The following is a 12,235-nucleotide window of genomic DNA, read 5'->3' on the forward strand; positions in this document are numbered from 1 at the left end:
ATCGTTTGAAACTTCCTAGCATGTCCCATCACTCAACCACAGAGATTACATGATATGACAACTTCAGAAAATTTATCATTTGCATGTCCACATTTGTAAAATATTATTATTAACCTATCAATATTAATTAATTAACATCTTAAATCATCAATAATATATAAAAATAAAAAAATAAAAAATAAAAACTAAAAGTAACCTGCGTGTCACGCAGGATACAAACTAGTATAGTATAGATAATTATTATAAAAGAAACGAAAAAAATACATACATACAAAGTTGACATGCCATTAACCAGTAAGTAGCTTTAAATATTTGACGCATCTCACATATGATTATGTCACGCAATTTTAAAGCACTACAAAACAATAATTATTTATGCACAATTGAGCATAAAACACTAGCATATACATAAAAATTTGGTGCACAATAATAGTTTTTATTAAATGCGCTATCTGAAATAGTTGACGCACTATTTTTAAAACTTGTATGTACATTTACACAAAAGCGACTATCAACACATATTATACTAGAATTAGATCAAGTAATTCCCTTTTATAGATGGAGAGCCATTATACATTTCAGTTGGTAGTTATAACTGGCATTAGTTATTCAATTACATCGACATAAAAATCATTAAGAAAAACTCCATCAGTAGTAAAGACTTACTACTCCCTACACTTACCATTGATCTAAATTACTATTGGCCAGTAGTAACTTATCACTACTACCAAGTTGCCACTAATTAGTAGTAACTTATTGTTTATCCCATTTGGCATTGATGGGTAAAGTTGTTTTTTTATCTCAGTTATCACTAATAATAATTTCTATTTAATTTTTCATCGGTCATGCAAACCCGAATGAACTTTCAATTGTACTTGTGTTGCTCTATGAGTTGCTCTGCCCTTTGGACCCCACCTGGCGCTGCCCCAAACCGAACCAAGGGGTGGTGCCTTTTTGGAAACCCCATAGTCCATAATCTTGAAACCCTATAAGGTGTGTTGTCATTAGTAATATCTCGAATGAGCATGCACTACACATCTTTTAACTCGTATCAATGTTTGTTCAGATTCTTGCTTTGCTTTTAGTTTATCCCGATAATCACTAACATAGTCAACGAAAAGAAAGCAACACATATCTTCTGCATATTAACTACCTCTCGTATGAATCATATATATATTGGAAACTGTTTTTAAGGCTAGATGTATATGATGCATCTTCTAACAAGCGAGAACACTAGTAACCTTAAAAAAATACATTGTACTTCCAGACGAACTGAGAAGATATAATAGACGAATGAAAACTCCTTACAAGTTACAAATCAATAAATGTCAAGCGTCTTCTAATCTATTTTTATTATGTAATTGTAACCAACTGTAAGTTGAAACAAATTTTTCGTAACAAACACATAATACTGCGTAATGAGTTTTTTTACCATTAGTCCTTCATGGACTGGACTATGACCAAAACCATTGGACTTGACAAGCATTTTAGGCTGAGCTTTTGACCAAACCCGGACAACAAGGGGATGTTAAACGAACAGGTCGTATATTGAATCCAAATTCAATGGACAAAAACTCATACAATCTTAACAAACACAAAAGTATTAGGTATCTTCACTCTCACTATTAAAACCATTAACAAGTATCATAAACTATATAAACGCATATGATCGAGTCTAACTAACATAGCAAATGGTAGGAAGATCAAGGGAGCTCCAAAGCAATAATTCTCCATCACTCGAACCCACATCACTCGCCTTATTGTTTTCTACCATCGCTTTTTTGGCCTCTTCAGTTGCTCCATTTTGCATTTTGGACCCTCCTGTTCCAAACTTTCGCTTTAAGCACTCGGGTATACCATGAAAAGCATAAAGAGAAGCCGAGAACTTCCGCTCGTATTTCATTCTTTTCATTGCTTCACTTATAGTCAATGGCTCGTCATCTTCTTCTCTAGGTTCCAGATCAATTTCTTGAGCTATATCAAACGGAGAGAAGCTGCAGGTGGACGCAGACCCCACTTCATCGATAAACTTGAAATCAATCGTTTCTTCATCATCATCATCTTCTTTCACTTGACTTCCATTATTTGTATCTTCACTTGAACTCGGAGCCACCACCTGATCATCACAGTGAGTCACATGAACGGGTATAGATGACTCAAAGGTAGTGTTGCAGTAAAGATCACTCATATCGAGATCTCTTAGAAAGTCAGTAAAGAATGTGTCTGAGAACTCTGCCCCATCAGTCCCAAATTCCTGCGGTTGTGCGACCACAGAATAATGATCAACCGTTTGCGTAGAACCACTCTGTGGTGACGCAGATGCTGCTAAAGACTTGTTTCTAGCTTCAAGCCTACGGAGAAGAAGGCTTGTGACTTTGGAGGGAAGTGCGGGTGTGGATGAAAATGGTTGAGAAGGCCAGAAATTGGTGCGAGTGTTGGCTCCACGTAGCAGGCACGCTGCTTCATCATAGGCTCGAGCCGCTTCCTCAGCCGTGTCAAACGTTCCTAACCATACCCTGATCTTCTGTATGGTGTCCTTGATTTCTGCAACCCATCTGCCAGATGGTCGTTGCCGGACCCCCACAAATTTCTTCCGGGCTCGCCGGGGCCCACCTAGTGCTACGGTTACAACTGATTCAGTTAACATCCCGTCCCAAGATATGTTGAACTCGGGGCTCTGTTCTTGACCAGTGGCTATCTTTCTCTTCCTAGCCATACCCCAAGTGTAATTTGTGATTTTAAAGGAATCTAAAGGTGTTTGGTATCTAGTTGAGTTGAGATACGAATAAGCTAAAAATGGTGTGTTTATATAGAGATGCAGAACTAGTAAGGAGGCGAAGAAGTCATGATGTATGTCACATCTTTTTGTTTATTTTAATGATGTCTAAAAGGTGAAATTTGGACGGTTCTTCCTGACCTATTCAAGGACTAGAATAATCGAGTATTCAGGTATACGACCGTTATTTATTAAGTTAACATATAGAGTTGAATAGTTCATAGTTCTTTTCAGTTGTCACATCTCTAGATTATTCTAATAATCTGGCCTAAAAGGTGAAATTTGGACACTACTCCGCTACCTAATCAAGGACTATAATATATGTTTTATAATATCCGTTCTAAAGAGAGTTTGACCCCCCTAAACTGGTTAGTACTTTATTGGTGCCTCTTTGGCTTGACTTAACAACAGGTCAAAATAGGCAAGATATTAGTATGGGTTGAAACGGGTCGGGTGGATAAAACGGGTGTGTTGGACCAAACTGTTACAAGTAGGAACTCACCACAATCTGCTTAGATGCTCAATCTATTGTTATTGTCAACATTGATGGAGAATCTAATAGTGTTCAAAGCCAGGAGACAAAATTGGCTAGTGGCAGCTATTGCTGACATCCACATCAATTTAATATTACAAATGACACAATTAACAAAGATATAAAATTAAATAATGCAATTAATATATATTATTCCTGCATATTATCAATTCATTAAGATGGTTAGGTTTTGACTCTAAATATATGGTAATATTAAATTGTCTTAACACAATTTTATAAATTGCAAAACAACATTATCATACTGTAATTATGGGTTTAGTATATAATTTACTTTTTGGTGAAACTTTGAGAGTTTGAGATGCTAAATCTTTCTCCTCAGAGGCTATACTTCGGTAAAATGCCACATGGAGCAATGAGTTATTTTCTTAACGGGCTTGATAAATATATTATGAAGGGGATTGGGTTAGATATTCGGAACAAATGACAAGTCAAAAGGCCATTTTTATTCCTCCATGTGGCATTCCATGAACAGAACAGTGGTTACCCTCAACCTAACTATATTTAATAGGTTTTAAAAGTACATGACTATACAGGAATATCTGGGCATATGCCATGACTTGCAAAGTACATATTTATATAGAAATTATGATAATTAATCAACATTGACATAACTAAAGGACTCACTGACCTTTTGAAGAGCTGTAATAACCAGGTCCGATGCAAGGTATAACTTTCGCCGCACGACATGCACGTCACTGTTGCTTTATCATTAAGGGTTTGATCTTTTTTAAATTTGTGCAAGTCATAATTAACCGAGAGTAGAAGTCACAAGGTACAACGAGGTGTTAGCAGGAACTTATGTAAGCAGAATTTAAGACTAGACAACTGAAACACAGCTATAAATATAGGAAAGAGTATACACAATGTCATAACATTAAGAACAAATTAGTAATGGTTGTGGAGTAACATTCTAGGAAATCAAGCTTCTGACGAACGTGCATTGAGAAAAAGAATGGTTTAACATATACAAAGTCATAGTACATAAAATACATAGTATTTGCTGGATAGTATTCAAGGCTTCAAAAAAAAGCTTGGTGTTATATTATTGTAATTACCATCCAACGGAAATAACAAAACAAGCTTAATATCACAAATCGGACATTATTCTACCTTCAACATGACAAAACTATATTACATCCTAAACAACAAGAAAAACCTAAAACAAATATTTCACGTCAAGCCAGGTTCGGTCTCATTTCTACAACTATGATCAAACTTGTAATATGGTGCAAACAAATTTAACCTGTTGAAAAAGCATGGTCACGTTTCAGAAGCAAGAAGTGGGGCATTGTGGTCATCAGTTCTTCCAGAGAAATTGAGGGGCTTCAAAGCTGGATCTTGATATGCAGTCCTTAATCTCTCGTGAAAATCAGACATATCTTCCTCACTTCTGTCTTTCTTTATCATACACTGTACAAAAAGTATTATTATGAAACACAGTCATAAGCATGGGAAAGTTTATTTAATGTAGATAACAATGTTCTTAACAAACCTCAGCAGGATATCCCTTGAAAACTGGTAGGAAGCGCTTCCGGCAGTAGTTGTTAAACAAAAGAGTGATGATTGGGAGTGGAATAGTTAAACTAGAAGCTAAGGGAAGTTTCTTTAGACCAAATATACCCACAGCAATCACGTGCATCAATGTCAAGGAAAATACTATTGAGTTGTGCACAATTGGCCAAAAGGTTCCACCGGTCTCAAATTTTGGTGAATAAACATTCAGTAACTGTAAAAGAAACAAAACTAGTATCATATTTATTAATTATTTAAACAGTCTAAAACACATCAGACCAACATTAATGCAGCTCAAGATGGGTCAAGTCAAAACTGTTAATTTCTGCGAGCGCAGGCTTCTGGTCAAAGCTTTTCAAAACTTCCTATAATAAATTAGCGTGTCAAATATAATTACATATTTATGTTCTTGTCAAGGGTCGGGTCAAACTGATAATTTTTGCAAGCATAAGCTTATGGTCAAAACTCTTCATGCGTCAAATATAATCACATATTTATGTTCTCAACAAGATTGATGAGGTTTAATTCATTAAGAGTACACTTTGGCTGACCATCGACCCGTGTGACCCGTTTGATCAGTTTCCTTTTAAGCTAATTCTTTTTATTTTATCTGTATGATTTGTTAGATAAAATCAAACCAGATTTGGCCTGTTTACAATAAATGGATAAAAGCTTACATATCTGGTATAGACAGCTAGGCTTGTAAGTGAACGGAACGAACACGAACGGAGCATGTTTGCGTTTGTTTGTTTAACTTTAACAAACGAATGATCAAGCATGAACACTAGGAGTTTTCCTGTTCGTGTTTGTTCGTGAAAAAGAAAATGTTCGGGTTCTTTTGTTAACAGTATAAAGAACAGTTTACGAACGTAACCGAACGAACGGACATAGATGAACGAACGTAACTGAGCTAAAACCAGTTATAATTAGTGAGAAGAACAATTTGTTGAGCAGAAAAAGTTGTTAAAACTAAACTAAATTGCAAACTTATAATAATGGGCAAAAAGATTTCAAATATATTAACAAACTTTAACAAATGTAAACAAACAAACTTAAGCAAATGTAAACTAACAAATATATAGGAATGTAAACGAGCCAAAAGAAATGAATTTAAATGAACGAACATTCACAAACATAAATGAACGAATGACATATTTGTTCATGTTCGTTCGTTTGTTTATTAAACAAATGTTCTGTTCGTTTACGGCTATAGACAGAAATAAATTTCATGAGTCCATCTAACCTGGTGACGGTAAATAATGTATGCCAGACAGTAGTAAACCAGTAGAAACGGGAGAATTAAGGGCGACAAGAAAAAGTATGTACTTCCAAGAAGTCCGAATAATAATATGCTGGGTATCTCACTGCTGTAAGGGAGCGAAGGCACTTCAAACTTTTCATCAGCTTTGGTGGAAAATAGTCTTCTCATGTAATTGGAAAGAAGGGGCATCGACCGTAAAAGTTCCGAAACCGTACTAGTCCACCCAGATGTCACAACATATGTTATAAAGAATGTAGCCTGTAAAAACACATTAAAATGTTAGCATTACCTATTAATATGATTACATAAGGGTATTTGTTAACATGTGTATACCTGTCCGGGAACAGCAGCAGCTAATATATTTGGTATTTCCTTAGGCTCCAGAAAGATATTAACACGATACAAAGCTGATCCTACTAACACGTTTGCAAAGAATATGTTCCATATGGTAAACCAGAGCATCTTGTTACAGGCACTTTTCTCTATCTGACTGTGCGCCACGTAGCCTTGTATAGACGACAACATTATCATGACAGGTTGCACCAAGTATAAAAACATCTTGAGAATCAAACTCGGAAGATATCCCGTGATGACCTGACTAATAAACGCTCTGCAAATCGGTCAGGAAAGTAACTTCAGCTTAAGAATGAAGCAGATTATTAGAAAATAGTAATCTGAATTAACACTCACATATTCAATACACCTTTTAGAAAAGGGAACCAGGTTTCCAGTTGATCCAAATTAGTGAGACCCTGTACTATGCCAACAGGAATGAGAAACAATATTGTGAGAATAACACACGCGAAAACCACCATGACATTCCCGATCCATCTGCTTAGGAAAGATGCAGAAAAGAAAGGCCAGTATACGTCCTGCGGTTCTGGGGCCCGTTCAGTGAGCCACTCTGTAGGATTTTCTCCTTGTTGGATGTGTAAAGCTACTGCAGTACCGAGCCGTGACTTAAAAGATACAAAAGCAGCAGGAACTTCCTATTGAAAATGATCAAACAGACACAACTTTATAAACATACTTCAATGTAACATGAGGTTCACATATATAATACACTCACCTTCCCACTAAGTAATGATTGCCTTTTCCTTGCATTATTTTCTAGATCTTCTAACTTCTTTTCATAATACTCCACGAGATCAACTTTGGGCCTAAAAAGCCCAAGAAATCCAACGCGCCCAAACCTTTGAGAAGTATTCTGTGTTGACTTCAGATAAGCAAGCTTTCTATTCACTTTATCAGCATCACCCTATTATGACATTACAATACAAACAGGAATTAGATATCACCAAGACTGTTAACAATTGGATTGTGATTTGAGATTATGTAACTGGGAAGGGAAGAGATGACCAGACATATAGTCATTCAAAGGGACACATTCTTTTCAAAACCAGTTTTATGTTGAGAATTGCGGGAACCGAATAAAGCACTTGTACGTTGTCCATTGATGATATAATTAGATGGTGGGTACACGACTATGTAATCATATTCTGCATAATACTTAAAGCAAGGGGTACAAACGCAGTTCTCGCAGTTCTCAACGTTCTGATATGAAAGATTTATTGATAACAGATAGTGCTTATGGGCCATATTTCAAAAGATCTAAGCAGGGATCGCTCAAGTGTGTCAGTGATGGGCAAAACTGACCATTTGTTTCGATGACAACGAGGGGTGAACTGGCAATTTGAATAAAACTATGTTAATAAAGAATTTTTAAACAAATTCTAGGCATCCCAAATTGCTGCAAACTTGTGAATGGGTAAATAGAGGTCCCTTGAGTATCTAGACTTTAATAATAAAAGAATCTACTACAGATAAAAAGCAATAATCAAAAAACGAAGTGAACATAAAGAGGATGAAGACCTATAAAAATAGTTGGTGGTATTTCAGTGTTAGCTCATAAAGCACATAAAAACACTGCTAGATACTAAACTAGTGAGAGAAAATGGATTTTGCTTTTGTTGAGGTTCAATGCTATGTAGAGTTTGCAGTCAGAATATTAACTTAGCATGCCTATAAGACTTCAAAAATCAAAACTCTCCATTTTTATGGGTATATAATAATAGGAAATAAATTGTATACCAGCAAAATCTAAGTTCTATTCTCTACTGATATGGTATCCAACAACCACTTTATCTAAATATGTGAGAACATCCACAGTACCACATGTGTAAGCTTCAAAGGGCCACTTACAATTAGCTTCTGAATCTTGGTAGTGTGATACACCATGTAATGTGACAGATATTGTGAAGGATAATATTCTGAGAAAAATTTCTCAACATTTGCACTTAAGCTGTCTGTTGACGACTTTGGAATGCCTCTAACCAATACAGTAAACTGATCTGGCTTAGGCTCAGATGAGTAATAGTATGCAAGCCTTTTCAAAGAAATATCACGATACTCCTGCAGATTTTTATAATTACTCAATAATTCAATGGGAAAAACGTGATATATTGATGGAAATACTATACAGATGCTTACCAGATAAAGAAGATAGCAGACAAATGCAGTGAAGGCATACATTGCACCAAAGTGAACCCATAACCTTCATCAGCCACAGAAACATGCATCCAATAGAACAAATCACTATCTAACATAAGCATGTGATCTCAAGATTAAGAATATTTAAGTAGCAAATGATAACAATAGTAAGTGTTCAAGAATCAATATGGTAAACAGTCACCTGTTTGATCCATCATTGACATTTGAAATACTGAATGATTCCAGAGACTTGTTTGTGAAGTCAGAAAAATCAATAACTATCTGATTTCCCATATAATTGATTGGTAGAAGAGCACAAAGGCCGACTATGCCAGCAAAAGCAAACACTTTCAAACTGCAACAAAGCAAGAAACAATAGATTGTTTTCTCATGCATGACAAATTGACAATATAAAAAATTCACAAGTTTTTTACAGTTTGAAAGTCCAAGGTTACCTGAAGATAATAGTGCGCATATAAACAACACCATCTAAACCAGCACGCACAAGGAGTTCTTGTTCAGTCGGATGCCATGACCTGGTCACCCAACTGGTGGAAGGCAGTAACCTTTCCAAGTTGAAATTATTTCTCGGTTCAAGTTTTCCTTCAGCAACTAAGCGTGGTGCGTACACGTTAGCATTACCAGGTTGTTTCCTCAAAATGGAATATAGAATGAAGAACAGAAAACATAAACCAAGATTTATCCCAACAGAAGTCAAAAGAGCAGAAAGAATCATTCTTCCAAATGCTGAAAACTGCAGCTTCTTCAAAGCGTTAATGGTTTTGTAATAGTCCCAAAAAAGTCTGCTACTTGAAAATATCAAAATCAACTTCTAAAATATGGACCACAGTGTTGGATATCACATGGTCAACTATCTAAAGTAAAACCAATTTCTCACTCGGTCCGCAGTCCAACACAAATAAAGTTAATTCAAGCAATCTTCCTGGTCACAGTTTGGTGTATACGGAGAGCAAGAAATGACAAGATCTTCAATGAAGTTGACACGAACTCAAGTAAAGTGGTGGCGGATAGGGAGAAATGGTGCAAGTTTGACATACTAGAGTTATAATTTTATGTTTCATTGTACCTTGTAACTGTGTTGCCGGTGACTAGTCTTTGCTAGTTTGCCTTGTTGAATACAATACCTCCTTTCAAAAAATAAAATACAATTTCTCAAGCAACTGCTTGATCAGCTTAAAAGTGCATAACCCTAGAATAAAATCAGAGACATAAAATACTGTCTAGTGAGCTATGAACCAATGAAACCATCAAAATAACAACAATTAATATTTCGTCGATACTTATCCCTCTATCCAATAATATTAATAATTTGGCAGCTAAACTGAATTTATTAATTAAAAATTGGATCACAGTGGAGTTAAATTCCATGTGAAACTACTAGCTGTTTTGTGAAATGAAGCCCTAAACCATAACAGCACTAAACACACATGACTGAGCATCCTATTCCAAACAATACACTATATAATTAACTACCTCTACTAATTAGAACTAACTTGATGTTAGCAATTAGGTCAAAGCATGTAAATCATAATAATATAACCACATAACGATTGAACAACTTAATATCATCGAAGTTAACAGAATTAGTACCTGAATCAACGATAACTGTACATCAATATATACGGATTAAGATATGAAGAAAGAAATTGAAGCCATTAAAACATTAAATAACTGCAAATAATAACAGCTTCAAATGAATTAGGAATTCGATCAGAAAATGCAACGAGTTGAGTTAATTAATGAGATTATGACCTGAATGAACGATAACTTCAGGGCGATAGATACGGATTGAGAAATAATAATAATAATAATAAAGAAAGGAATCTTAATATGCACCCATCTTTAAGCTTCGTCAGAAATTGTTATTTTTACCGACTCTAATCGGAGTACGTGCCAAGGCTACGTGTGTGTGTACCGTTAATTTGTTTTCATACATTTCCATCGGTATTGTGACTTCCGTTACTAATTTAACGGATTCCGTAAGCTAACAGATATGTATGACTTGTTTCACTAACCACGGGTAGGTATACCGTTATTTTACTATTTTACCTATAGTTAACAACAACAATTTGTTTTTTTATTGCAATATTCCACTGTCATCACATGTTAATAATAATGCCAGTAGATACATACGTCTGTCTAATATTTAACTCCAAAGCTCGTTCCACAGCTTGACATGGAGGTTAAGAAAAAAAAAACATACATGACACAATTGTTAAACGAATGAAAGCAACATTTAACTCTATTAACGGCAATAAAAGTATCTAGTTACAATAAAAAGAAAGGTGAGCGGACACAAACTACGTTGTCGCCCCTTTTTGAATGACAAATTCGATTCTACTAGAATGAATTTAAACTTTAGAGTGAAGAAACATTTTTTTTCGAAAATTTGTTTAACCTTTAAAAACCACCCACATCTCATTCAATATCTCTATCTTTATAATACTTACATAGGGAAATATTAACGTACAAATGAAATTAACGTGCTAAACGTGAGAATCAAGTAGAGTAATTATGTAATTACATAATTACTCTACTTGTATATATAATTACTCTACTTGATTCTCACGTTTAGCACGTTATGATGTAATTACATAATTATTCTACTTGTATATAATTACTCTACTTGATTCTTACGTTTAGCATGTTAATTTCATTTATATTTAATCCAAACCCTATTTACATAAGCTTATTTTATTATTATTATTTTCTTTTTTTCATACACTCATAACAATTTACAGAGATTTGACTTGTACCCTTATTAAGAGCATTCATGCCTTTTTCTCCGGTTCTATGAAATTGCACTAAAAACACATGTTTCTCCAAATTTTATATATTTTTGAAAAACCTTCCATATTCAACAAAAAGGAATCTTTATTTTAAACAATAAAAAGATAACTTCTCTAAACCATATCTCTATTTTAAAGAATGAGATACAAGGGTAAATTAAATACTTTTTGTTACAATTATTTTACAACTTCAAAGTCTTATGTTCATGTTCTCACTAGTTAATTCAATAACTTCATCATTGATTGATTGGCTCACCCCTGTAAAAGCAACTTTTACGGAAAGTTAATTTTAACTGACATCACCTAATTGATTCGGTTTGGATAAATCTATTTTACGCTAAATATTTTATAAATGCATTAATTTACGTACTTTATAATCGACAACAACAAGCTAAAACCATAAATTCAAAGTGAAACAAGAACAAATGCGATTGAAAATTGAAATAATGCTCAAAGTCAAAGGTCATGAAACAGAATTTCGTTAAAATAGTTTGGGTTCGGAGTTAACAGGCTTATCATATAAAAGCTACCTAAGAACTAAGTTGGGCCAAGCCCACAAAAAACAAGACCTTAAACTTTGGACTTTGGAGGTGGGAGGCCTTGAGGGCATGGTTTTTATTTTCGAGCCAGGCCCGCAAAATTTGTATTTGATAGATACTTGAAATGTTTATTGAATTGTGAAAATTTGGATTCACATTTATTCGTGTGATGTTGTTTGCTGTTGATTTTCTGATGGTGTCACGAACATTTCTTTGATACGCTGCATATTTCACATGATTAAATATAAGTAGTTCAATACATGATTTGTAACACGATTCAATAACGTGAACGAA

At 34.7% G+C, this 12,235-nt stretch overlaps 2 protein-coding genes across 4 annotated transcripts; both read right to left on the reverse strand.

Annotated features, from left to right (window-relative positions):
* Positions 1–1,616: 1,616 nt before the first annotated feature.
* Positions 1,617–3,096, reverse strand: LOC143596363 (ethylene-responsive transcription factor ERN1-like). The gene has a single exon (XM_077075158.1). The coding sequence runs from the start codon at positions 2,714–2,716 to the stop codon at positions 1,676–1,678; it is 1,041 nt and encodes a 346-aa protein (XP_076931273.1). The 5' UTR covers positions 2,717–3,096; the 3' UTR covers positions 1,617–1,675.
* Positions 3,097–4,347: 1,251 nt separating this feature from the next.
* LOC143596344 (hyperosmolality-gated Ca2+ permeable channel 2.3-like) lies at positions 4,348–10,462 on the reverse strand. 3 transcript variants are annotated; one of them, XM_077075154.1, is made up of 11 exons: positions 10,366–10,462; positions 9,048–9,395; positions 8,795–8,947; positions 8,593–8,656; positions 8,305–8,514; positions 7,172–7,360; positions 6,793–7,091; positions 6,436–6,712; positions 6,085–6,360; positions 4,822–5,055; positions 4,348–4,739 (listed from the first exon to the last, which is right to left on the reverse strand). In XM_077075154.1, the coding sequence occupies exons 2-11, from the start codon at positions 9,326–9,328 to the stop codon at positions 4,590–4,592; spliced, it is 2,133 nt and encodes a 710-aa protein (XP_076931269.1). In that variant the 5' UTR covers positions 9,329–9,395; positions 10,366–10,462; the 3' UTR covers positions 4,348–4,589. The 3 variants fall into 3 exon arrangements, with proteins under 3 accessions (XP_076931269.1, XP_076931258.1, XP_076931263.1); XM_077075143.1 differs by having other exon boundaries at positions 10,204–10,458; XM_077075148.1 differs by lacking the exon at positions 10,366–10,462 and having other exon boundaries at positions 9,048–10,181.
* Positions 10,463–12,235: the final 1,773 nt, after the last annotated feature.

This window comes from Bidens hawaiensis, unplaced genomic scaffold (genome assembly GCF_021521415.1).
Source record: "Bidens hawaiensis isolate Kalapana, Puna unplaced genomic scaffold, B.hawaiensis_p1.1 tig00001721_1, whole genome shotgun sequence".
Taxonomy (NCBI): Eukaryota; Viridiplantae; Streptophyta; class Magnoliopsida; order Asterales; family Asteraceae; genus Bidens; species Bidens hawaiensis.